We start from the raw sequence: 25,492 nt of genomic DNA, 5'->3' as shown, positions 1-25,492 counted from the left end.
TATTTCCAAAAAAGATTTATTCTTTTAATTTTATTTTTAAACTGAGTTTTTCCATTAAATCTAGAGGGATGTGGCGTTGGATTGTCAATGCAGTAATCCTTGTGTGCCCAATAACCCTTAGTAAGATTATTTTTTTATTGTGACCCTTAGTAAGTTAGTCAGACTAACCCTACTCTTTAAAATTATAAGTAGTGATGATACACTGTAGAATATTGCAATTATTTACCAATTCTAATTAATCAAAGATCAAAATTTCATATAAATTATGTTGAAATCTCTAATGAAATCAATTATATAAATCACCAAAATCAATTTTATAAAGTTTTTTTTTTTTTTTTTGTGTGTGTGTGTGCCTTTCACCTTCCTCTACCATCAAACTCATTTCTCAAGCAAAAATGGAGAACAAGGGGAGGAACTCATGTTGGTTTCTTTCTTCTTGGGTTCTCTCTTTATGGGTTATTTTGTGTTTCGGTCGCAAGTGGATTACGTATCAGCAATTGGAGATTCAGGAATGAAGAGGGATGGTCTTAGAGTAGCAATTGAGGCATGGAACCAGTGCAACGAGGTTGGTGAAGAAAATCCTAACATGGGAAGCCCTAGGGCTGCCGATTGCTTCGATGTCTGTCATGTTGTTTCGAAACAATGTGAGCTTTGATTCATTCAAAGTCTCTTTGTTGCATTGTTTGGTTTTTTGTGAGGATGATCCCTATGATGAGGACATCATCCTCACCAAAAATCATCCCAATCCGAAACTTCTAATCCAATCAAAAGTGATTTACAAAAAATGGACAGTCTACGATTCTTCAACTTGTAAACATGGGGTTAGAAGTTTCCAAATGGGCTGATTTTTGGTGAGGATGATCTCCTCACCGTAGAGATCATCCCCACAAAAAATCAGCCCATGCCAAAACTTCTAACCCATGTAAACAAAATACGTTGGCTCTTGAATACTACTTTTATATATATATACATATAGGTCAGGATCCCTTGACTCATAAAAACACATGATCCCAACCCTTTAATGCAAAATCCAATGGTTGAGATTTATCTTCGAGAGTGGCAACATGGACACTTACACGGCTAAGTGCCCTGAGAATGGCAAGAAGGTTGGACCCTATGAGCCAGACTGTAGGTTCCCATGCTTTGGTAAAGGTTGCATGAACCAACCATTGATGTTACACAATTACACCGCATTGAAAGGACCCAACATGACTACACTTAGGGGAAGTTTTTATGGGTCTTGGGACTTGGATGCAAATTTAACTTAGGGATTGGTAACAAGTATCCATGGTTGATGCTCTACTTGAGATCTGATGCCACAGTAGGATTTTCTGGTGGATACCATTACCTGACACGGGGGATGTCGAAGATCGTAAGTACTAGTATTAGATCATTTTGAAGTATCACTTTAGGTTTTGCTGCAAATTAGAGATACCGCGCGATTTCAAAGTGATGACTTATCACCCTTACCAAGGTCTTCCATAACGCATTAACGTAAATGACCAAAATGCCCTCAACACCAACTTCTAGAGTAATTCTTTTAACCTCTTCATGAAATCCTGGTCTTCAAACTTTGGCCATTGCCCATAGTCTTCGACGTCCCCACTATAATAAATTGTTATAGAGGTTTGAAAGTTGAAGGGGGTAGAATCTTGAGCTTGAAGACAAGAATGTAGAATTTTACCCTAAACGTTGAAGACGGTAATTTAATTGTTATTTTGGTGGGGATGTGGTGGGGGATCAAGAATTTTTTGCGAGAGGTTAAAGATGAGATTTTTGTCATTTTTGTTAGTCTTTCATAGAAGACTGAAACCGAGGGAGTATGTCATCAGTTTGAAAACCAACGGATATCACTAATTTTCACCAAACCAAGATGGGTACAATAAAATCAAACTATTAATTTTCATTTAAATTACAAAACCAATGAACTCAACTAGTACTAAATGAATTGAGAATTGTTGCTCATTCCAGAGTCACCAAATTTTAAGGTGAAGCTCACACTAAATGTGATAAGAGGAGGAGGTCCTAATAGCCAACTCTACCTAATACACATGGGGAGCTGTTGGAAGAACAATGGTCAGCCTTGTGATGGCAATGTGACTTCCGATATTACACGATATAGCGAGATGATCATCAATCCTAATGTGGCCGCTTGGTGCAAGCCCGATAACCTTAACCTTAACGCTTGTCCGCCTTACCATACATTTCCTAATGGGACTCGAGTTCATCGTAGTGACACCATGAACTACCCCTACGAGGCATATCACATGTATCTCTCCCAGGAATGGTAAGCATCTCGAGGAACTGGACAACCTATGTGATCCATTCAGTAATCCGCAACCTCAGGAGATACTACCTCACCCAGTTCGGGGAGAATAAGGTTACCCTACAAAACAAGGTGAGGGATGGATTGGAGATGCAAGGACTTGAGAGCTGGATGTAGGAGGGTTGTCCCAATTACTCTATTTCTATCAGGTTTATATTCTTCTTCTTATTCTACATCATAGTTATAGGTTATCTTTAAGGGTCTGGATACCTTGACTCCTAAGAATGACTCATGAAAAAAACACATGATCCCAACCCTTTAAATGCAAAATTCAATGGTTGAGATTTATCCTTGAGATAAGTATCTCCGAGATTTGTGTATCAAGATACTCATAAATCTCAAACATTGGATTTAAATTTGTGTTTAAAGGGTTGGGATCATGTATTTTTTCGTGAGTAACGGATCCCAACCCTATTATTAAATGCTTAAAACTGTCATGGTCACTATCAATATAGACACGACACATGACATTTCTAGATGTGTGCACGAGGCACCCAAGAACTATACATAATCTTTATTGCTAATTATAAACTGTGCATATGTATTATGCAGGATCCAGGGACACATTACCAGCAACAAGACAATGGATGTCTATCGGCTTGGGAATGGAGATTTACAAAACGCCCATGATGTAGCTGAGTGGACTGTTAGCGATTTTGATATTATTGTGCCTTAAACAATAAAGTTAGAGAGGGAAAATCAAATTTTCAAATCAGAATTGTGTTTTAGTTTCAACCCTAAGAATACAATATTTAGCCAAAGATTTTGAAGATTTTATTTTGGGAAAGGGTTGAATTAAACCTTAAATGTACAACCTAAATGCGATTATCAATTTTTTAGTTAAAGTTCAAGTCTTGATTATTATTCCATGAGTACTACACATTCGATATTCATAGAGAAAAACTACTAATGGGTTCCACATTTAACATTTTTTCAAAAGAGGCATTTGAGTATTAGAAATCCTGTGTGACAGGTTCTTCAAAGTTATTGCAAATTTGAGAAAATATACAATTTGCGAATAAACTGGGTTTTGTTGTATCATGAAGACAAATTCATCAGAAACCCAGTTGCATCTTTGTTTCCAAGCAGAGTGGGGGCATCTATGTCTATAAAACAACATGCCTCAGAGCAATTTCCATTCTTCTAATTCTCTCCATTTTTTCTCCATTTAAATTAAACAGTAGGGTAGATAGAGGGTCAAGAATTTATGTTCTAGTAAGGTTTTCAACACTTCATCAAAGAAATTGACAAATGATAGAATTCTTTTATTTCTCAGTCTACGTTGCGCTATTTCAATTAGAATTGGAATGACTCCAAGTATCTTTAGAAATCCAAATCATGTTGGACACATATTGGAAATTCTTACAAGAAATCATTATGATCAATGGATAGGAGATTCCTTGATGTGACTGTTTTAATTATCACTATTTATTTATTCATGGCAAGAAAGCTAAAGTGGAAATTGTTGAGTTAGTCCCACATGGGACATTCATTGTCTTGTCTCTCTCCGTATAAGCTCTTGGGCTTCTCTACTCACTGTCAATTGGTTTTGAGTTGGACTTCCAAATTTATCATGGCATCAGAGCAGGCCTATCTTTCCTCGACGTCCCTACGTGTGTTGAGTTTAGTTCCACATTGGACACTCATTGCTTTGTCTCTCTCCTTATAAGCTCCTGGACTCATTGCCAATTGATTTTGAGTTGGACCCCCAAATTTATCAAAAATATGCTATTGGTATGCTGAGTGTTGACACATGATAATCAAAATAAATAAGTATTATTCCCTCTATCACTTAAAAATGTGTGAAGATATATTTACCTGCAAGACAAACACATGTATATAAAATGAGTGTAGTCGCCATGAAGATGGAAAGACAAGGAAAAACATATAAATTATTAAACGTATCGAAAAGAACATATGAGTAACCCCAATATATGGATATAAAATAAAGGAGGGTCAGTAAGATGGTTTGATCATGTACAATGAAATTCGATGATATCAACAACTCAATGAACTACCATCTGCATTTGTGAAACTTTCCACGTGCACGCATGAATGCACATCCATGCTTGCACGGAGAGCCCCAATGTGGAACGTGTGACACATAACCATCCTTCCATGACAGGATGATGGAGCGTTCCACGTTGGTGCAATCCATGCAAGCCAGACGGTCCCATTCATGTACTTGGAGGGTACTAGTGCCGTTACGAAGGGTAATTTATCAAACATGAATGTGCTAGGGAGAAAATATTTGTAGACATTTGCCTTGTGAAAGTCTCTATAGAGAATTGAATGGAAGAATAATGTGGGTGCCATGTGTTAACTAAACCAATTCAAGCCAGGATGGGCTTGAGCTAGTGCTTGGTCCAGTCCCACCAAAAATTGGCTGAATCAAGTTGGGCAGGGCTAGAGCTATAAGCCAAGCGTGGACCCGCTTATTTTTCTAAATACCCGGCCCATGATGGGTCCCAATAAATAAATAGGTTGCACTTGTTCTAAATTTTTTAGACCCATTTAAGACTAGAATAGGTTCTTATCAAATTTACAATGGAATTGGATTCCTTCCTTGATCTTGTAAGGTACCTTCTGGGTATTTTGTTTCATTGTCATGGCCAACAAAGAGCATCAAGAATGATCTACAAGGATATAAAAGACTAAAAAGAAAAGAATAGCTTTATCTCCACCCAAAAGGAATAAAATGAGACCAAAATAAAAATCAAAATCCCACTCTTTGTTCACTTGGTTATCATCTGACAGGAAAGATGAGTAGTAGCTCAGGCAACAACCTCACATCGGTCCCCGGATACCGGCCAGGTCCAGTACGTCAACCCATTCTTCCATACAGACCAGTGGTAAGTATTGCTTGTTGTTTCATAATTTCTCTATATTAATTATGATCCAAATCGAAATCCACAGAACTTGGATTGGGTTTGGATCTAATCAAATCCGATTTTTATAAACAGATTGTTTAGCATGTTTTCTCTTGTATATATTATTGGATCGGGAGATAATTGATCTATAATAGATTCTATAAGTTATTAGATTGGATCCTTATTAGAACCCAAATCCCATTATTAATTAGAGTGATCAATGATGAAGTCCTCTTTTTTTTTTTTTTTGTGTGTGTATGTGTGTGTCTACATCCGAAGTTATTTGATGTGTCTATGCTTTTATTATGAAAGAATGGTGATTATTGTTGATTGAAATCCATATTAAATAAATTTTTTAAAATACAAAAATTAAGACCTTTAAATAGATCCATTAATCATTTGAAATAATCTTCTTTTCTTTCTAAGCAAGCAAAAAAGACATATTAAAAATAAAATATTGTATAGCCTCATAAATATTTAATTCTTGAAGAAGGGAGCGATCTAACTCATGATCATAAATGAAGCTTCTCTAATAACTTCACGAGGGAGGTCCGCTTCTAAGTGAAAGTCATACAAGTGTTTAGAATGCGATACAAGAGCTGCAAGAGAATCCGTCAATATTCTCGCTTACCTTCTTGATTATATTATTATATAATAATAAAATAAATTTTACCTTTAAAATTCTCTTGGCAATTAATAAAATGTGCAATGGAAAGAATTCATGGTTTTGAGGAGTCATCTCTCAAAAGTAAAATAATTGAGCTTTAATACTCTACATGTGATCATGATAGAATAAGATTTTATTTCATGGCTAATTTCAGGAAGTCATGAGAGGAGGTGGAAATGATCCTAGAAGATTACTTGAAGATGGAGCAAGAACAAGACCTTATGGTTTAAATAGGTAAACCCTAGAGCTTTCCTTTAATATTTACACTTTCATTCAATGGAAATCCAAAGCTACATGTCTTGGGGGACCATGACTCCTAAATTGTGTTAGAGCTACTAAAAGCATGATAAAGTGATCACAAGCTACTACTTTTAATCATAAAAGAACAAATATTAATTAACATTCTAATGTAATGTGCTTAATTTCAGTTTCATAATCCCACCTCGTCTTCCGATGCGTACTATCGGTCAGAATAACGAAATGGCCCAAGGAATGAACCAAAGGTTTAGAGTATTCGATCGAGATTTTTCTCCGAGGATTAGGAGTCAAGGTCAAATGCAACTTGTTCCCGAGGAAGATGAATCCTTGTTGACCGAAGAGGAGCAACGTAACGCCTTAAATAAATTGAAGAAGGAAGTTTACTTCCCTAAGAGTAAAGGCAATAGATGGTGTTTATACTATAGAGACAATGTAAGTAATAGCTTAGATACGAAGAAAGATGAAGATAGTAAAGGATGCGCAATTTGCTTAGAAGACTTCATTCCAAGAGAAGAAGTTTTTATCACTCCTTGCAATCACATGTTCCATGAAAGTTGCATAGTTCGATGGGTGAAGAACAATGGCCAATGCCCTATTTGTAGATTTACACTTGGCGAACGGAGAAGAGAAAGAAGGGAGACTACATTTCCTTTAAACCATAATATTGTTAATTTTACTGCTAATGATCTTATGGCCAATGATATTTTCTCACTTATAAGCGCTATGGAAGAAGCCTTTGAGTTGGTTAGGCTCCCTCGCTAATATACTACCAAGCGAAAAGAGAAGAAGACCATGGTAGAAATTGTTATTGTGTACTAATACTGTGATTTACTTTCAAGTTTAAGACACTCTTAGTTTCAAATCCAACACCTTTCTTACAATCTTTTTTCTTTTACTCTATGATTGGTATGTGTTGGTCACTCAACTTTAATTCCTTGGGCAACATTCTCATTAATATCTCTCCTTGTGGATAATAAAATCAAGATAAGAAAAAAGGTCTCTTGCATATGTTTGTCCCTACTATTATGGTTTATATATTTTATTTGACTTTGATTTATTTTAACAATTGCAAAGCAAAATCTTCGAAATTCAATTGTAGTTTTCTATTTGGGGGCAGCTATTTGCACACACCGAAATGACTCATTTCACCCACTTTCTTGCGATACCCACCTTAACTTTAAAATAACTATCTACACACACACCTATTAACCATGCTTTAACCTAAATTGCTAATTTCTCCCACCTAAAGGTACCAAATCATTTTTCTTCTTCCTCATCGATTTTTTCCTCTTCTTTCTCTCATTTCTTTTTCGTATCTGGAAAAGTTTCAATGAGGGTGCTAAGCTTTAATCTTACTTATTTTTTTTACGCTAAACATGTTCAAACGAGTCGAATTCGTTCACATGATAAAGTTTTGTTTGGTGCCCTATCGAATTTGTTTGTAAGATTCAGTAGGTACATACTGAATCAATTTTGTAATGTTCGGTAGGTACCTACTGAATCTGTTTCATAATATTCGATAGGTACCTACTGAATGCGCTAAAACATGTTTGGTCTGAACCTATCGAACATAATTATCAAAAAAATCTTCGAATTCTTCATATCAAAATTGTCGTTTTAAGGTTTTAATAGTAGTTTTCCATATTCCTTGATGATTAAATGAAAAAAAAAAAAAAATTAAATCAAAGAAATAAGATAACTTGAAAAAAAACCTAAAACCTAATCTCCATTGATTTACCTCTCACAAACCCTAGAAGGAGATGAATATGAAAAAGAAGAAGAAGAAGAAAAAGAGGAGGAGGAGGAGCAAGGAAAGAAGAAGAAGAAAGTGGGTTTTTGTTCGGTAGGTGGTGGTGGGTACAATAAGCCAAATGAAAGGGTGAAATAGTAATTTGATTTTTTATATACAAAAGTAACTTAAGTGAGTGCATTGAGCCATTTCGATGTGTGCAAATAGTCACCGAGGACACAAGCATGCACTCTTGTTTGCTAGGCTAGAGACTATACTTTGACTATTACCGTCTTACTATCATCCTTTGTATCAACCAATTTTAACAATAAATCGTCGTTTATTTTCACACCTGTCCTCACTTTTTCATATATGTTCTTAGTAATGATTACACTCATTTGAGACTCATTTCTTTTTTAAGCTTACCAAATTGGTTCTCTCATTACTTTTTTTAATGATTTTTCTTTGAGTCGTGATTTTTTGACGCCTCCTTGAACATACATATGCTCCTTGACATGGCATGGGTAAGAGCCATAGATTATTTTCGTCGAGATACACAATTGCACATATTTATGGGGATGTACAATTATGTATCCTGAGGAAAAAATCTATGATTCTAGCACATGCCATGATAGGGGGTGTATGTCAGAGGGGGGCATAAAAAATCATTATTCTTTTTCTTTAGGTCAGTACGTATGAATGTATCATTTTGTTTAGCTAGGGGACTAACAGTACAACAATTAAACTTGGGCGATTTAGACATGGCCATCTAGATTTTGGTGAATATTTGAAACACCCCTATATTTTCAAACTGATGACATGCCCCTGGACGTAGGTCTTTAACTACATGGTAATGAAAATGATTTAAATGTCCTCATCTCTCCTCCCCCCCTTCAATATATTATTTTCAAACCCACATAGAAAACCCTTGATTTTCTATCTAAAATTCCAACACCTTACACTTCTCAAAAAATCTTATCATGTTCTCGAATTTTGATAGTTGAAGTAGATAAAGTATCTTTGAGGTTGAAGATGAATGTCAATACATCTATCCAAGAGGAGAAACATGATTGGTTTGGGGAAAGAAAAAAAAAAAGTGGGGCGAGGGGAGAGGGGCTATATGTTGAAGATAATGGTATTTATATCATTTTCTATTAATCTAATAGGAAAGAACAAAGTCAAAATAGGGATGTTGTTAGTTTGGAAAGATATACTCACAAAATGTGGAGGGGGATGTATAATTCTCTCAAGTGTATAAGATCTGACTGTTTTGGTGAATATTATTATTGTTATTCTTGGATGGTAAGCTAGACTTGAACCCACAACCTCAAAGTTGCTCTGCAATATGTCAAACCAAACTATTATGGGTCTAAGCCCAATTTTGTGAATATTAGGATACTTGTAGACCTTGGCCTACTGTGGTAGACTAAGGAAATGACCTAAATGCCATCATCTTCAACATTAGCAGCATCAACAACAACAAAATGAAAATAAAAATAAAAAAATTAAGAAAAAAAACTTTTTTTTTTTTTCCTTCTCAAGATAAGTCATCTCCAATCTCTTGGGTACAAATTTTATCCTCATCTTCAACCTTAAGATCATACCTACATCAACCCTTAAAAATAAAGTAATTTTTTTACATTATAAATAGAAGATAATAGAATTTTGGATAAAAATAATTTAGGTTATCATTAAGGTATCATGCTCTTATTATTGTAACTAAGCAATCGTTTCTTACAAATAAAATTTCCAATCTTCAATCGACAACGAATTTGGGTCTTTTGTCGAAATGGAATGCTCTTACTATATTACTAAGTATTATCATTTATCGTGAATGATTCCATCATCAAGTATGGCATGCCCGGCCCTAGAATAGGAGTGGTGTCTATGTGGCATATTTTGGTTGGAGAATAAAACACACCGGACTCCTGACCAAGCTGTTTTATACGAGCTAGACATTCTATATTAGTATAGGAAAGGGACCAACTCTATATTAAGGGGAGGTGAAAACGATTGAATGAAGATGTGGTTGAAGTTGGATCAGATTAAAAGAATTTACTATAAATTAAGGTTGAAAAACTTGAAGACAAAGGTGTTTAGGCCATTTTCAATCAGTCTACAAGAGAAGACCATTGTCAAAGGGTATAGTATCAATTTAAAAACATAAGAGGGTATCTCAAATATTCATCAAAATGTGGAGTGTTACGTCTAAATCACCTTTAATAAAATTTGAGACCAACTAGTTGCACACCATCCATTACCAATTGCACTCAATCACTTAAAAATTCTCATTTGCACTCCAGTTAGATAATTACACTCTAAAAGTAATTAAAAAAAATGTTACATTCTGTTGTTTTTTTTATTTATTATTTGTTTTCGTCTTCCTCAACTCTGCTCATAGAAATTATTGTTGAATCAGTAACTTTTGTAAGGAATGCTTGGTTGTTTTTAAACCATAATCACAAAGTTGCATGTTTTGAAATCATTTTGCAAGAAATACTTTGATTTCAAAGAAAATATGAGTAAAATCAACCACGAGAAAAATAAAGCACGAATAAAGATCATGAGCAAAGTAGAGCATGAGTAGAGAATACATAATTGCAGGAAGAAAAATAAGCTTTAAACCCTAAAAGGTTATGTATTGAAATGCAATTAGGTTAAAAAAGTAGAATAAAAAACAAAAACAAAAACAAAAACAAAAAAAAAAGGAGAATTTTTTTAAGGTTGGTGTGCAACCAACGATTGGCGGTGTGCAACTAATTGGTCCCTAACATTCAAGCTTGCGGACGCCCCTTATCAAACTAAACCCTACGTTCTGCACCCATTGAGAGGAAACTGAGGTTTTAGCAGAAATCGCTCACAGTCGTTAACTGCGCAGGAGAACCACCTAAAACTCGCTACAAATCCGAGACACACCGCAAAAAACAACCCTCCAATCAAGGTTCGTTGGAATTTATACTCTTTAAAGTCTTCGATTTGATGTTCACTCGGTCGATTATCTGTCAAAAATTTTAAGATTTTAATGAAATGTAGGAGAAGAAACTCGAATTTTCTAGAATTAAAGTGAATAATGAAATTCAATCTTTGTTATTGCAGAGAGCTAAAAATTAAGATTTTTTTTTTTTTTTTTCTGTTCAAATTTCAACTATTGTGCTTTTGGTTGGTTTAGGGTTTTAGCGATAATGGTGATTACTTCTGGCGATCAAGAACAATCTCACAAGTCCCACAGATCTCGTCAATCGGGTCCCTCTGCAAAGAAGAATAAAAAATCTGATAAGAAGAAAGATGATGGTTCCCAAGATAAGAAACGAAACCCTAAGGTTTGTTATTTGCATTGGTATTGTTTTTTATTTGATTTGAATGATACATGAAAACTATGGTGTTGGGTTATAGATTTTAGTTATAATGTTGTTGTTTTGTTTTTGGTAGGCATTTGCTTTTAGTTCAAAGGTGAAGGCTAAGCGGTTACAATCACGTGCGACGGAGAAAGAGCAACGCAGGCTTCATCTCCCCACTATTGATCGTTCGACTGGAGAACCAGCTCCATTTGTCGTTGTAGTGCAAGGGCCTCCCAAGGTATTATTTAGGATTGGATTGTAATCATTGGTGAGCTATAGTGTTAAATAGTAGCCCATGAGACGCCACTTCAAGACTCTTAAGATTTAACCTCTAATAGGTGACAAAAGCGCTGCTTTGTTTAATTTTAAGTCTAATTTTAAACAAAATAAAACATCTTTTTTTGTGTGCAATATTTGGACCTATAATGTGAGAAACTCAAATATTATTAAAAAAATGTTTTATTTTGTTTAAAAACATAGCTCACCAACTGAAAAAAAAAGAAGAAAGATAGCGTTTGGTTGTGATTTAGGGGTGTCATGTGATGAGGATCAAAATTCATTCTTGAAGAATTTGTGAAATGATTGATTGCAGGTTGGAAAGTCTCTTTTGATAAAATCTCTTGTAAAGCATTACACCAAGCATAATCTAACAGAGGTCCGAGGTCCAATTACGATTATATCAGGTGTGCTTTTTTACTATGCTCTTAAGCAACATGATAACTGTTGTTTTATTAATTACTTATTTTTAGAACTAAGGCTTTAGTTTTAAAGTGGTCGTGGGCTCAGTTGTCTTGCAACGTCTATTTCCTTTGATTCAATCTTTCATCTACTTGCTTACTGCTTGGACATTTATACCAGGCAAGCAAAGGCGCTTACAGTTTGTGGAGTGCCCAAATGATATTAATGGCATGATTGATGCAGCAAAATTTGCCGATGTAGCATTGCTACTTATCGATGGAAGTTATGGGTTTGAAATGGTTAGTTTCACAATAGTTTCTTTTGGGTTATTATGTGAATTGCATTAGATATTTTTTGTTTTAATTCCTTGGTATAAAGTTTTGCCTCAGAGTCTGCTCTAAATAATGGTTATGTTGGATAGACTTACATGGAATTGTCCTCATTCTCTGAAAATGAGTTAAAGCATGCAGATAATTCTATGAACATGGCTCTATATTTACCACCAGCTATCACTAATATAAGGTAATATTGAAAATGGAACATTCTAAGTCATGCGGCATGTGGAATTTTTTTTGTCACACGTGCATTCAACTTCCTGTTGGATTTCGACATAAGCCAATAGATGCACTAACCAGGTCAAACCCATAGTTTGACACACTTTTCTGACTAGATAGAGGATATGGTTTGGTAGTCGGGGAGGAGACCATTATGGGTGCTCCACAATGTCATGAGACCTGTTCCTCTATTAGCACAGTATCTATGTCGAGTCTACCGTAAGAAATGAACTGATGGTGTGTCATATTTAAGTGACTAGTTTGACATACTTGCTATGTGTCATCAACTCAGTTATAAAGAACTATGGACATTATAATCCTTTTGTGTCATCCTTAACTTCTATAAATAGGACTCGAGGGTCATTTAGAAAAGACATGATTCAGATAGTCAGAGCCAGGATTAAATCTTGTTTGAGGCTATTTTCATTTCCTTTTCGTCATATCCTCTCCATCTTCCTTTACATTGCCCTCTTTTGTTTTCTGTCATTGACACACAGATTTAGAATGGCCATAGACTTGGTTTTTAGGTGGGAATCAGAGCCACTTCGCCCCACTACTCAATCTGATGTGTACACTCAACTGCGATTGGCAATCATTGTGTATCTATGGTTTACCGGATCAATTATTAAATGCTTTTATGGTAGTTTCTTTTCAATTAAATGTGCTTGGTTATGCATCTGGTTCAGTTCACTTACATAGAAAGCTTATGACTATGATGTTGGCAGCCATTCATTGCTTCTGAGTACTAGTCACATTTAGTTTTCTAGTTGACATTAAACTTCTCCTAGTCTTAGATTCATATTCAAAATCAACCTAAGTTTTTTTGTTTTCCATCTATGCTGCTAATGATTAATGACGATACTAACAGTTTTTATTTGGATCAAGTATCATTGTTTCACAACTTCATGTTGTTGATGTCCACTTGTTCTGTCAAAGGAAAAAAAACAACCCATTTACTTGTAAAGCTTATTCATATCCAGTCCTTGTTATCAGTTTGTTAATCCTATTTAATCATCCTTCATTAGGTCAATCAAGTTTTTTTTGGCTTTGTTCATAGTGGCGGAAGTATCTTCTTACTGTCAAATGGGGTTTGTTCATTGTGCAGGAAACTTTTGAATTCCTTAACATCTTGCAAGTTCATGGCTTCCCAAAGGTTATGGGAGTCCTTACTCATCTTGATAAGTTTAAGGATGTAAAGAAACTGAAAAAAACTAAGCAACGTCTCAAGCATCGTTTCTGGACTGAAATATATGATGGAGCTAAGCTGTTCTATTTGTCTGGTCTTCTTCATGGGAAGTAAGTATAGCTTTAATATCCTTCATTAAAGAACCAAATTCCATAGGTACTTCATAAACAAATGAATATTATCGCAAATAATGTTTGCTAGATTATTTAACCGAAATAGATGATTCAAGGTTGCTTCTCTCCAATGGTTTCTTATCATTCTACCAAATAATCAGGTATCCCAAACGTGAAGTTCACAATCTTGCAAGGTTCATTTCAGTTATGAAATTCCATCCTCTGTCATGGCGAGCTTCACACCCGTATGTATTGGTAGATCGATTAGAAGATGTTACTCCTCCTGAAAGAGTGCAGATGAACAAAAAATGTGACAGAAACCTCACGTTATATGGTTACCTGCGAGGTTGTAACATGAAGAAGGGTACTAAGGTACAATTAGATATTATAAATGCATAAAGCTATATGAGATAGTATTCTAACGGAAATGTTTCAATACATTATTCATATCATGAAGCATCATGACTACTGAATTGGTACCCAATGGAGATATGATTTTTCAGTCCTTGAGGGAAAATTAACTGTTACTTTCTGTAAAACATCTGTCAAGCAATGTGACTGTAAACCTTAAAATTTTTGGGTTTGGAGTCACATTTTCTCCAGTATCTACTGGTAGCTATATGCTTTATCTTATTTTTCCTGAAAATTGTATGTTTATATATCTAAAATTTATGAACTGAATTCAGTTACTGCACCAGGTACATATTGCAGGTATAGGCGATTACAATTTAGCTGGTGTGACAGGCTTAGCTGATCCTTGTCCTTTACCCTCAGTTGCCAAGAAAAAAGGACTGCGTGACAAAGAAAAACTTTTCTACGCACCCATGTCTGGCCTTGGGGATCTTCTCTATGACAAGGATGCTGTCTACATTAACATAAATGATCACCTCGTTCAGTTTTCTAAAGTTGAGGATGAAAATGGTGGAGAGACACGAAAAGGTATGAACAGTTTGTTTATATTTTATTTATTATATTTGTTTCATAATATTCAATGAGTTATCTCTCCTCACCAACATTTATTTTTTCATCCGCTCTGACTTGTTGATCTTTTCACAAGAAATATTAGAATAGAAACTCTATATGTTTTCATTTTACGTACCATTTAGTTTCAATGCTCATAAATATTATTCAAATGAAATGAAGGTTTTGGTGAGGAGCAATAAAACCATTCCTTGGTTAAATTACCTTTTACAAATTTGTTTTAAAAATGCATGTGTTCTTGTGTTATCAGGAAAGGCCCATGATGTTGGTGAGGTTATGGTGAAATCTCTTCAGAATACAAAATACTCCATTGATGAAAAGTTAGAGAAAAGTTTCATTAATCTTTTCAGTAGGAAGCCTCATAGTTCACCGGAAGACAAGCATGATGCAAATGATGATTCTGAACAAGACAAATTGGAGGAAGAAAAAGAAACTGGTGGATTCGATGAGGAAAGTGATGCAGACGATCTTGATGGTTCAGAATCTTCAGATCTAGATAATACTGACAAAAAAGATTCAATTGTAGAAAATATAGGTGATGGCTTTGATGGTGAGAGTGATGATGAGTCGGAAGGATGTGGGGATGATGAGCACCAACCTTCTTTAAAATCCGATGTTAAAGAACAAATCGAGTTCCACAATGGACGGTTTAGGAGAAGAGCTGTCTCTGGAAGTGATGTTGATCAGAGTGATCTGAAGGTAATCACTATTAGATGAACCCGAAACCTAAATCTTTGCTGAGTGTAAAAGAATTGTCTTCTTAGTGTTTGAGTTGCTAGAAGTTGAAAAAATCTGGATGAGCAGTGTAATGACTTCTCTAGTTTCCTAACATCTATGATATTTCATTGTTGGTGAAATCGTTCTGTTATTTTCTGTGGTGTCACTTTGTAGAAAATTCCAATCTATTTTTATCCTTTTTTATTGGAGCCGTGATAATCTGACTACCCCACGTGGCACACTCAATCGACTCTCCTGACGTGAAAAGTTCCAGAACTGTAGATCTGTATGTCTCGGGATACACAGTTCCCTCGGGACACATTTTTATGGGGAAATGCAGTTTTGCATCCCAAGGGCGTACAGATCTACAGTTTCTGAACTTGTCACGTCAGGAAAATCGATTGAGTGTGCCACGTGGGGTAGTCAGATTATCAGGATTCTTTTGATTATCATATTACTGCTGCTGTTTAGGCTGATGTAATTGCTGAAAAATCTACACTTATTTTAGAAAAATAGGATATTCTTCTTGATTATTTTTTACTTTCTAGAACATTCTTGTAACCTTCTACAATAAGATAGTTTTCTAGAATATTCTTGTAATAGGATAGTTGGTATAGTTTTCTAGAATATTCTTGTAATCCTCTATAATAGGATATTCTAGAATATTCTTGTAATAGGATAGTTGGTAGAGTTTTCTAGAATATTCTTGTAATCCTCTACAATAGGATAGTTTTCTAGAATCTTCTTGTAATAGGATAGTTGGTCTATAAATACCCTATTAGGGCATTTGTAATGTATATAAAAAAGAATTATCAATAAATTCAGTTTCCTACAGTAATTTTACTTATGTCATCGTCATCATCAAAGCTTATACCAAAATGTGGATTGGATGAATAGTCATGTTCCTCCTCTCAATTTTGTCTTAAAGCAATCGCTTATGTTAATTCTAGTGTGTTCATATCCACTATTTCTATCTCAATGCAAATTCTTTTTGGTCTTCTCATTTAGAACCCTTCAACTTGTACATACTTTCTAATTGGTGCTTTAGTCATCTGTCATTGCACATAACCCATTGCACTTGAATATATGTTGTTGTTGTCTCTTTATTAGCTTATGGTGTAGGTGTCTATTTTTTATTATAAGTAAATGGTGTAGGTGTCTATTGAAGTTCACTCACTTATGAATGGGACATAAGTCCAGATCCATGCTTGGTCCATATGCAGCATTCATGCCTTAAAAATGCTAATCATTGCATATGTTCGTTAGACATCTTTGTGCAACTAGACTAGAAGCTGCATTTTCATTAAATGACATCATGGACATAGTATGCGACCACTTTGTCTTATTTGATAGAGTCTACAATTAAGTTCTTTCGTCAGTGTGCTTCTTAAGACTAATATATAGTAGTGGATGATTTAGTTAAATGGTATGAACGTAGTATCTGATCACTTAGTCTAGCTCATAGAGTGAAGCCTAGAACTAGGGTTGTCAATAGAATGGATCAGATCCGAAATCTGTAATGTTCCAATACCATAGCTTGGATCTAGATTGAGGATTTGGTTCCAATAAGGATCTGATTTTATAATCTCATTGCATACATCCTTATTCAACTATACTAGAAGCTGCATTTTCATTAAACAAAATTTTGGACCATGTCCCGACTAGGTCTGTCAATGGATTGGATCAGATCCAAAATCCGAAACGTTCCAATCCTATAACTTCAGATCTAGATCGAGGATTTGGTAACCTATCGAGATTGTCTGGATCAACCATGTCCCAATAGGGCCCTGACCCAAGAAAATTTGGTGAAGTATGTAAATCAAGTTATGTGTTTTGTTCCAAATATATAAAGTTTATTAGCATTCGTATATCGAATGGAATTTGATCCAATTCGGACTCAATATGATTGTTGTTGGATCGGTTTTGGATCTTAATATTGAGATCCAATTAAAAAAAAGCTTGATCCAATAAGGATACGATCTCATACTTATTGGATTCGTCACAGATCATCCCCAATTCCAATCTCGATCCCAGCCCATTGACAGGCCTATACCTAGGACATGCTATTTTTTAGGGTTTTTTATGCATGTTAATGTGGATTTTCTTCCATTATGCTTGTGCGTGGGATCTAAGTGATGCTCAAAGAATATCTTTTTGCAAAGCACATTTTACCTATGTGATCTATGTTACCTTGGCACTTTTGGAATCTGTGCCTTGCCAACACTTGGTGGCACTTGAACAATCCTCAACATGGCATGATACTTTTGGCCATGTATGGAAAAACATTAAATGGTATCATCAAAGTGGCCCTTATTTGGCATTGTAAAATGAAGTGTCCTTTAAAGGAAAAACTATGTAGTGTAAAGTGTCACAAGTTATTAACAAAAATGGTTGGATCCTTAAAACTATTTGTATGATATTGAGTAGTTTAAATTAAGTGCCGAATTCATAGTTCAACTTTTTATCTTTTTGTCAAGTAGGTTTTCCAATCAGCCTTTTAAGATTTCCATGTAGTTTTGTTCTACTAATGCATGATTCATAGCCAACACTTCGCGTATCTTCTTGTTTTTGTCTTCTTCCATTATGCTTTTCTTAGTTTTTTAGGGAGTAATAGGTGTCCGTTTAAGCGATATCTCTAAACTAGTTTTTGGATTCTCTGTCTGATTTTTTATTTTTTGTACGGTTGTGCCACAATATTTGCATTTCCAGAAATCTCAAACACCAGTCGACACTTTGACACTTTGCACCCGTGCCACATGTCTTGTTAACACTGTATTTGACACTTAATTCTTTAAAATGAAACATGATTAAACTATATGGTTGGTTTGACTCTATGTTACATGCTATTGGCTTTTACGGTAATATCGAGCCGTACCTTCTTGTGCTATACAACTTATCTCTCATTGTTCATTGCATGATAGGATTCAGACTTTTCTGAGGAAGATGACGAGGACCATAAAATGGAAGGTAGATTATCTTACTTTATTTTTAAGCTGTCATATATGTTGGTGTTAGTTAGTGGACACAAAGAATATTTCATTCCCATTCTGTCAAAACTTTTGCTATTGGGTGCTTTAATAATTTGAAATCAGAACCATTTATGGTCATAACTGGAACAATGTAATAGAGAACAAGAAGTTCACAACTAATAAGAAGTTTATGTCAGCAATTATTATTATTTTTTAAACAAGCAGGACTGATTTATAATTTTTTTTCTTCTGGCTCTAAAGATTGATTTACTGTTCTTTGTTATTGTCTTCATAGAAGATGAGATGGGAAATGCTTCAAAGTGGAAGGAATCCTTGGTAGAAAGAACCATATCAAAACGAGATACTAATCTCATGCAACTTGTTTATGGGAAATCTGCGTCAAAGTCAACAACTTCAATTGATGAAGCACAAGTTAGTAGTGAGGATGAAGAAAGTGATGATGATGAATTCTTCAGGACTAAAGGAGAGAGCAAAAAGGTGCCCATCCAGAATATATTTTTGCTCAATTTTATACTTCTTTATTCATTTTGGCTGGCTATCCTTTTTCTTAAGAGAAAATATTTAGGTTGATGTTGATAGATTAAATGTATCTTACATGTAATATTGTTCTGTTATATAACAGAAATTGAGCGATGGAGTAGACGGTTATAATTTAAATGCTGAGGACTGTTCTAAATATACGAATCATGTGAAACTCAAAGACTGGAAGGATGAAAAGCTTTTTGAAAGCATTCGTAATCGTTTTGTTACTGGCGATTGGTCAGTGGCTGCTCGCAGAGGTCAAGCCCTGGATGCTAACAGCGAAGATGATGATGTTGTCTATGGTGAATTTGAAGATTTAGAATCCGGAGAGAAGTATGGTAGCCATCATCAAATGGATGATGGTGCAAAGGAGGATCCAGAAGCAGAGGAGCGAAGGCTTAAAAAACTTGCCCTTCGTGCGAAATTTGATGCTCAATATCCTTTTTTCAAACATTTTGTCATTGTGTGTAATACACTTTTATTTGTTCCAGAAGCTTTAATAGGTTGCATAGTATGACCTTGACTTCAATTATACATATAATGCATCTGAGCTTCCAGATGATGAAGAAACTGATAAGGAGAATGAGACAAAGTTTCACCGAAATCAGGCAAATGATGGTGGATATTTTGACAAGGTAAACTTATTGCTGTTTATTTATTATATTTTTTTGATAACTAAATGTCATTAATGTATAAAAGAGGGAAGTCAAGATGGCCAACCCAGTACCACAGGCTCGACCCCCTGTACCAAGGTCGTCTCAAGATGTGATCAGCTGAAATACTATGGATCCCATCCCATCCACCTAAAATCTCCTCAAAAAAAACACCAGAAAATTCCTTGAATTTTTTTACATTAAAAAAAATAGAAATCTCAAAATCAATATAATTATCTCGTGAAGGCGATGCTCCTAATCTTCAAAAACATGGTAGTTCCTTTCCTTCCAAATTCCCCAGAAATCTATGAACTGTGTTAAATTCCCCATGAGACTCTTAAACTCATTGATTTTGATCCTTGCATTTATTTTGAGTTCAGGGCTTTAAATAGTTAAATTGTATTTTGCAGTTAAAGGAAGAGATTGAACTTCGGAAACAGATGAATATAGCCGAACTCAACGATCTTGACGAGGAAACTAGAATAGAGATAGAAGGTTTCAGAACAGGGACATACCTGAGGTTGGAGGTTCATGATGTTCCTTTTGAGATGGTAGAATATTTTGACCCTTGCCATCCTATTCTGGTTGGAGGCATTAGCCTTGGGGAAGAAAATGTTGGATACATGCAGGTTAGTATCTACTGCCTGACTTTTTTTTCTCTTTCTTTTTCCCCTTTTTTGGACTACTAGAAAAGGCTAATCATTTTCACAGATATTAGACTAAATTGCTGTCAATGGTATAACTAGTTGTGCTATCTTTTATGTGCAAAATGAAGCATCTTGATATATTATGTGTTATTCATTTTAACTATATTAATGTACCAAAATGAAAATGTAGCTTTCAAAAACATGGTTTTAAGTCTCAAGCAAGACTGAGTATATAGAAAGGATCAGAAATTGTAGATAGTTATTTTAATTATTATTATTATTTTTCCTCCTTGTCTATTTTTTTCCTACCTATATTAATGATTATTAGTCAGGAAGACTCTATCAATAGGATAGAAGTGTTAGTTATAATTATTCCATGTTCACTTCTTATAAACTCTATAGATATGAAATATTTCAAATATATAAAAGATAGAGCAGAAATCTTGATCTTGCATATTTCTATATCTCCTGGGAACTCCCATTTCTACTAGGAATCCTTGTCTGATCAGATTCTAACGAGTCCTTTGGTAACTTGTAAGAAACTCTTTCGTTCTTTATTAGAAATTAGAATTAAATTATAAGACAAGAACAAAAAAACTAGAATAATAAAGTTCTAGACCATTATATTTGTATTTTTATATGTAAAGCCGTGCACCATAGATGCTTGGGAACATCTAAATTGATTTATGCTCACAGGGTCCACATAGAGATGAGACAATGGCTTATTTTTGGTTAGGGTGATTTCTCAAAAGAACAGCCCCATTCGATACTTATACCCTATTAATTATAGAATTCAAGTTATCAGTGAAATGGGTGGTCCATAGTAGTTCAACTTGTGTACCACTTTTCATAAGCCTAGAAATATTGAAGTGGGCTGATTTTTTTATTATTATTATTATTTATTTTTATTTTTTTGTTTATTTATTTATTATTAATTTTTTTTTTTTTTTTTTTTTTGGGGGGGGGGGGGAGGGGGAGGGTGGTGATCTCCATGGTGAGATTGTCATTCTCACATTTGGCCCTTGACTCGTCTCCATTTGGATCCTATGAGTATGTACCCATTTTAAATGTCAAATGAATTTTTTTTCTGTGCTTGGAAAAATCATCTAGTCAAATGCATGCCATTAGTTTAAAAAGTCAACAACAGCACTTGGTCTTTTTTGGTGAGATATTCTGCCTCTTTCTTGCAGGTTAGACTAAAGCGTCATAGATGGCATAGGAAGGTATTGAAGACTAGAGACCCACTTATAGTTTCAATTGGTTGGAGGCGTTACCAGACCACACCTGTTTATTCCATTGAGGACGCAAATGGTCGGCATCGTATGCTCAAGTACACTCCCGAACACATGCACTGCCTTGCTATGTTTTGGGGTCCTCTTGCACCTCCCAACACTGGAGTGATTGCAGTTCATAACTTATCAAACAATCAGGTTAGATATTTCTACGTACGACTTCGTAATGTTATTTTCATTATCTGGGTACAGTTAGTTGATTATAATATTCACATCTTTTAAATCTTTTGGGAAGTAAAATATTCAAGTTTCCTAGTCTTTATGCATACAATTTTCAATTCACCTTATTTGCTTTCCTTAAAATCTTCTTGAGGTACTCCAATTAAAACTTGAATAAACAAATAAAAAAGAAAACTTCCAGGTATTTTTTATTTATTTTAGGCAGAGGCAAAAAATTTGGACCATTTCTCGATTTTTGTGTCACCTCTGCGTATGGTTCATGCGAAGAGTCTTTGTATCGTTCCAATTTTTTTGGATATCTGCATAGAGATCTTCCGAATAAGTCATTTGCTGTGAAATACTGTTAACTGATTTTGTGAGTAATTGGCCAGTGGAAATAACTGATTTATTTATTTTCTGTATGAAGTTCCTATATCAATTCTAGATATTTGTTTAACATGGGCTGACTTTGATTGTAGCCATTGATAAGGAAATACACTCTTTGATATCTAATTTTATTTTAAGTTCTCTCCCATTGAAGTGTTAACTGTCGATTGTATTTCTGTGAAGTACAATGGATTTATCTTTCGAATTTTCTCCCTTTTTATTGTCATTTTAAAATAGCAAATATTGAACTGTAGAAGAAAAGGTGGTGGGTTTGGGTATTCTTGTCAAATGCTATGCTTGAAATTTAGCTGTGGAATGATCAGAACCCATGTGTAAGTTTTTTTTAAGAAAATTTGGTGCTTTTCAGCTGTAAATGGGTGTCAATCAGACATTAAAAAAAAATGTTAAAAATAAATTGAGGGGACTGAGAAACTGTGTCACTGTTATTATTCCCTGAATGGCTAGCATTTTGTTCCTCAGGCATCATTTAGGATTACAGCCACTGCAGTTGTACTTGAGTTCAACCACGCAGCACGGGTAGTGAAGAAGATCAAGTTGGTTGGTTACCCTTGCAAGATCTTCAAGAAGACAGCTCTTATCAAGGATATGTTTACATCGGATCTTGAAATTGCTAGGTTTGAAGGTGCAGCTATTCGTACTGTAAGTGGGATCAGGGGACAAGTTAAGAAGGTACATATGCTAAATATACCAATACATTCACATTGTTTTATTTTTTCCTACTTTATTTTCCATCTCTCCCCAAGCAGAATTATTTTCTATGTAGTTATCAGAATTACTGTTTTCCAAATCTTACTCTTAAGTATGAGGGTTGGGCTCAGCGCTTTAAAGAATCCATGACTGCGCATTTTTTCACTGATTTCTTACGTGTAAACACGTCAGATTATGGCTTTAATGGGTCAGGTTTGGGCCGGATATGAGTATATCCATATCTTTATCCAAATCTTTTATCCGGATCCAACTCAACTCTTGTTATCCATATCATTTTGTTTTCACGAAATCCAGATCTGGATCTGACCCGACCGAATTACTTGATTTGGGTCGGTCGTGTTGGATAATTCTATATCGTTCAACTTTCTTTGCCATGTTTCTTTTCTAATTTCTATACTATTCTATTTTACCATTATAATTCTTTTATTTTATAAGAGTTCATGTTATATTATAGTAGTAGAAGAAATATTTTTTAAAAACATAAAAAAATAATTTTCAAAGTAATATATCATTCGGATCCTGGCGGATTTAGGGATGGATCCATATTCGGCCCGTATCAAGGGATATCAATCCATATTCGACCCACTTTTATTTGGATCTATTCCAAGCGTCCAAAACGTTAAATTTGGATTCTGATGACTCAGATTTTGGATAAAATGCAACCCATTTTATGTCCTACGTCAGATACATTATGCACCTCACAGATGTGCTGCTTGTGTGCATCAGTGCATTAGGAAGGATTGGTTTTATGTGCTTTTCTTTTGAGGTTTCATTTCATTTTCTTTTTTGTTTTGATCTTTTTATTGAACAGGCTGCAAAGGGAGAGATTGGTAACAAACCCCAAAAGAAGGGAGGGCAACCTAAAGAAGGGATTGTGAGATGCACATTTGAGGACCGAATTCTGATGAGTGACATTGTTTTCTTGCGAGCATGGACTCAAGTCGAAGTCCCTCGCTTCTTCAACCCTTTGACAACTGCCCTCCAACCTCACAATAAGGTCTGGCAAGGCATGAAAACAGTTGCCGAGCTAAGAAGAGATCACAACCTGTCTATTCCTGTCAACAAGGACTCACTCTACAAGGTGATATTTATTGTTAAAGGTGTCGTACGCTCCAGAATTATTTTTTCTTAGGTCATCTCTTATATTTCTTGTTTTCTCATTGATCAGCCAATCGAACGTAAGACAAGGAAGTTCAATCCATTAGTGATCCCCAAGTCTCTACAAGCAGCTCTCCCTTTTGCTTCAAAGCCAAAGGATAAGCCTAGCAGGAAGCGACCACTGCTTGAAAACCGACGGGCTGTTGTAATGGAACCTCATGAGCGCGAAGTCCATGCTCTTGTTCAACACCTTCAGTTGATAAGAAAGGAAAAGGTACACATTGACAAACCTCGTCAAGCCTAGCCTCGTGTCCACATAGACCACCTACCAATCTATCCAATCAATTTGGATATTTATGGATGGTTAGGGTTCACCCGTATTTTTTTCTATTGGTCTGAATGGTTCCTCCATCAAGATAGTTGAATTAATTTGAATCTCATACATTTGGAACCAGTCTAATTGGCAGCTAATTATATTTAGATAAACATCGTTCCCACCTTATTTGATGTATGGCCTTCTACAGATGAAAAAGCGAAAGTTGAAGGAAGAGGAGAAAAGGAAAGCACATGAAGCAGAGAAGGCCAAGGATGAGCAGCTGTCGAAGAAGCGACAGAGAGAAGAGCGACGAGGGAGGTACCGTGAGGAAGAGAAACTTAAGAATAAGAGAACCCGAAGAAATGTGGATGCCTAATGATATACATCCTAGTAGTTCCCGGAAACATTTTTTCTGGTAGGCTCAAGCCCTTGCTACAGGAAAATTAGGTTATCAGTGTCAGATCTGATTCACAATTTCACGAGGAGAGAATGACTTTGGAGTTTGGCCTCAACAGTCTGGGATGTTTTTGGTGGACTCAGAATGTATTACGAGGTGACAGTTACAGGAAAGAGTTGCTACGTTTTAGAGTTTTAGATTATTTTGAAGAATGAAATGAATCAGATTAGGAACATGTAATAGATCATATTCCCATACTGATCAAAAGATAAGATCCCATGTATTATTCATGTTTCCTTATGTCAAGAGAATTAGTGTCAACTAACTTTTTTTGAATTGTTTCACTATTTGTTTAATAATAGAGAGAGAGAGAGAGAGATGGGCTATTTGATCTCTACTATTCATTACAACTCTATTTTTTTGTTATGGTCTCATGCATGATTATTATTGTGTTCCCAAAAGTGGGGTCTTTGACGTAAGATATGTTGCACAAAATTTCTATCAGATGGAATTATTTCATTTTGGATGGATTTTTCTCCTCTTAAATCGTTTTAAGTGTCAAATTTTTTGTTTCACTTTGTTAACAATTTAGTGAGTAATTTGGTCACAAAAAAAATACATTCTGATGTATCATTTTCTCATAGATTTGAGGAATTCGAGTAAAAACATTTCCAAATAAAAATCAAAAGGGTGGTGATTATGTATTAGTCAATGGATGATGTCCATAACCATAAACACTTGAATAAAATTATTTCAAGGATAAATTGAATCAAAATTTATAATCTACCAGTGTTACGCATGGTTTTAAAAAGCATCCACGATTAAGATAACTTTGATCAAGATTTTTATGTTATTCTATGAAATTTTATGTTTTTCACAAAGAAT

At 35.1% G+C, this 25,492-nt stretch overlaps 2 protein-coding genes, 1 non-coding gene and 1 pseudogene across 4 annotated transcripts; 3 read left to right on the top strand and 1 right to left on the bottom strand.

Moving 5' to 3' along the window:
• The first annotated feature begins 418 nt into the window (after nt 1-418).
• On the top strand, nt 419-3,081 carry LOC147411129 (uncharacterized; annotated as a pseudogene).
• Nucleotides 3,082-5,021: 1,940 nt separating this feature from the next.
• LOC147411128 (E3 ubiquitin-protein ligase SDIR1-like) lies at nt 5,022-6,988 on the top strand. Its single transcript, XM_086449234.1, has 3 exons — nt 5,022-5,178; nt 6,018-6,097; nt 6,292-6,988. Exons 1-3 carry the CDS (start codon nt 5,089-5,091, stop codon nt 6,881-6,883), a joined length of 762 nt encoding a protein of 253 aa, XP_086305360.1. The 5' UTR covers nt 5,022-5,088; the 3' UTR covers nt 6,884-6,988.
• Nucleotides 6,989-10,634: 3,646 nt separating this feature from the next.
• LOC147411126 (P-loop containing nucleoside triphosphate hydrolases superfamily protein) lies at nt 10,635-25,154 on the top strand. 2 transcript variants are annotated; one of them, XM_086444774.1, is made up of 19 exons: nt 10,635-10,791; nt 11,020-11,170; nt 11,280-11,426; nt 11,781-11,871; nt 12,047-12,165; nt 13,526-13,716; nt 13,881-14,091; nt 14,418-14,658; nt 14,951-15,399; nt 18,339-18,384; nt 18,685-18,884; nt 19,030-19,368; nt 19,469-19,564; nt 19,993-20,211; nt 21,420-21,659; nt 22,548-22,757; nt 23,608-23,877; nt 23,965-24,168; nt 24,419-25,154. In XM_086444774.1, the coding sequence occupies exons 2-19, from the start codon at nt 11,033-11,035 to the stop codon at nt 24,584-24,586; spliced, it is 3,579 nt and encodes a 1,192-aa protein (XP_086300900.1). In that variant the 5' UTR covers nt 10,635-10,791; nt 11,020-11,032; the 3' UTR covers nt 24,587-25,154. The 2 variants fall into 2 exon arrangements, with proteins under 2 accessions (XP_086300900.1, XP_086300892.1); XM_086444766.1 differs by having other exon boundaries at nt 18,682-18,884.
• Nucleotides 21,912-22,012, bottom strand: LOC147411127 (U6 spliceosomal RNA). Its single transcript, XR_015182867.1, has one exon. It is a non-coding gene; the product is annotated as a U6 spliceosomal RNA (small nuclear RNA).
• Nucleotides 25,155-25,492: the final 338 nt, after the last annotated feature.

The sequence above is a fragment of the Akebia trifoliata genome, chromosome 1 (assembly GCF_017979445.1).
Source record: "Akebia trifoliata isolate Shusen 1 chromosome 1, ASM1797944v1, whole genome shotgun sequence".
Classification (NCBI taxonomy): Eukaryota; Viridiplantae; Streptophyta; class Magnoliopsida; order Ranunculales; family Lardizabalaceae; genus Akebia; species Akebia trifoliata.
The sequence above is the reverse complement of the archived record's forward strand: the minus strand, read 5'-3'. Positions and strand labels throughout refer to the sequence as shown.

Bases quoted from the DNA above. Each gene is read 5' to 3' on its own strand.
- LOC147411128 (XM_086449234.1), top strand. From the start codon at position 5,089: ATGAGTAGTAGCTCAGGCAACAACCTCACATCGGTCCCCGGATACCGG. The intron at 5,179-6,017 runs GTAAGTATTGCT...GGCTAATTTCAG, and splicing joins TTCTTCCATACAGACCAGTG to GAAGTCATGAGAGGAGGTGG. The intron at 6,098-6,291 runs GTAAACCCTAGA...GCTTAATTTCAG, and splicing joins AGACCTTATGGTTTAAATAG to TTTCATAATCCCACCTCGTC.
- LOC147411126 (XM_086444766.1), top strand. From the start codon at position 11,033: ATGGTGATTACTTCTGGCGATCAAGAACAATCTCACAAGTCCCACAGA. The intron at 11,171-11,279 runs GTTTGTTATTTG...TGTTTTTGGTAG, and splicing joins ATAAGAAACGAAACCCTAAG to GCATTTGCTTTTAGTTCAAA. The intron at 18,885-19,029 runs GTGCCCATCCAG...GTTATATAACAG, and splicing joins CTAAAGGAGAGAGCAAAAAG to AAATTGAGCGATGGAGTAGA.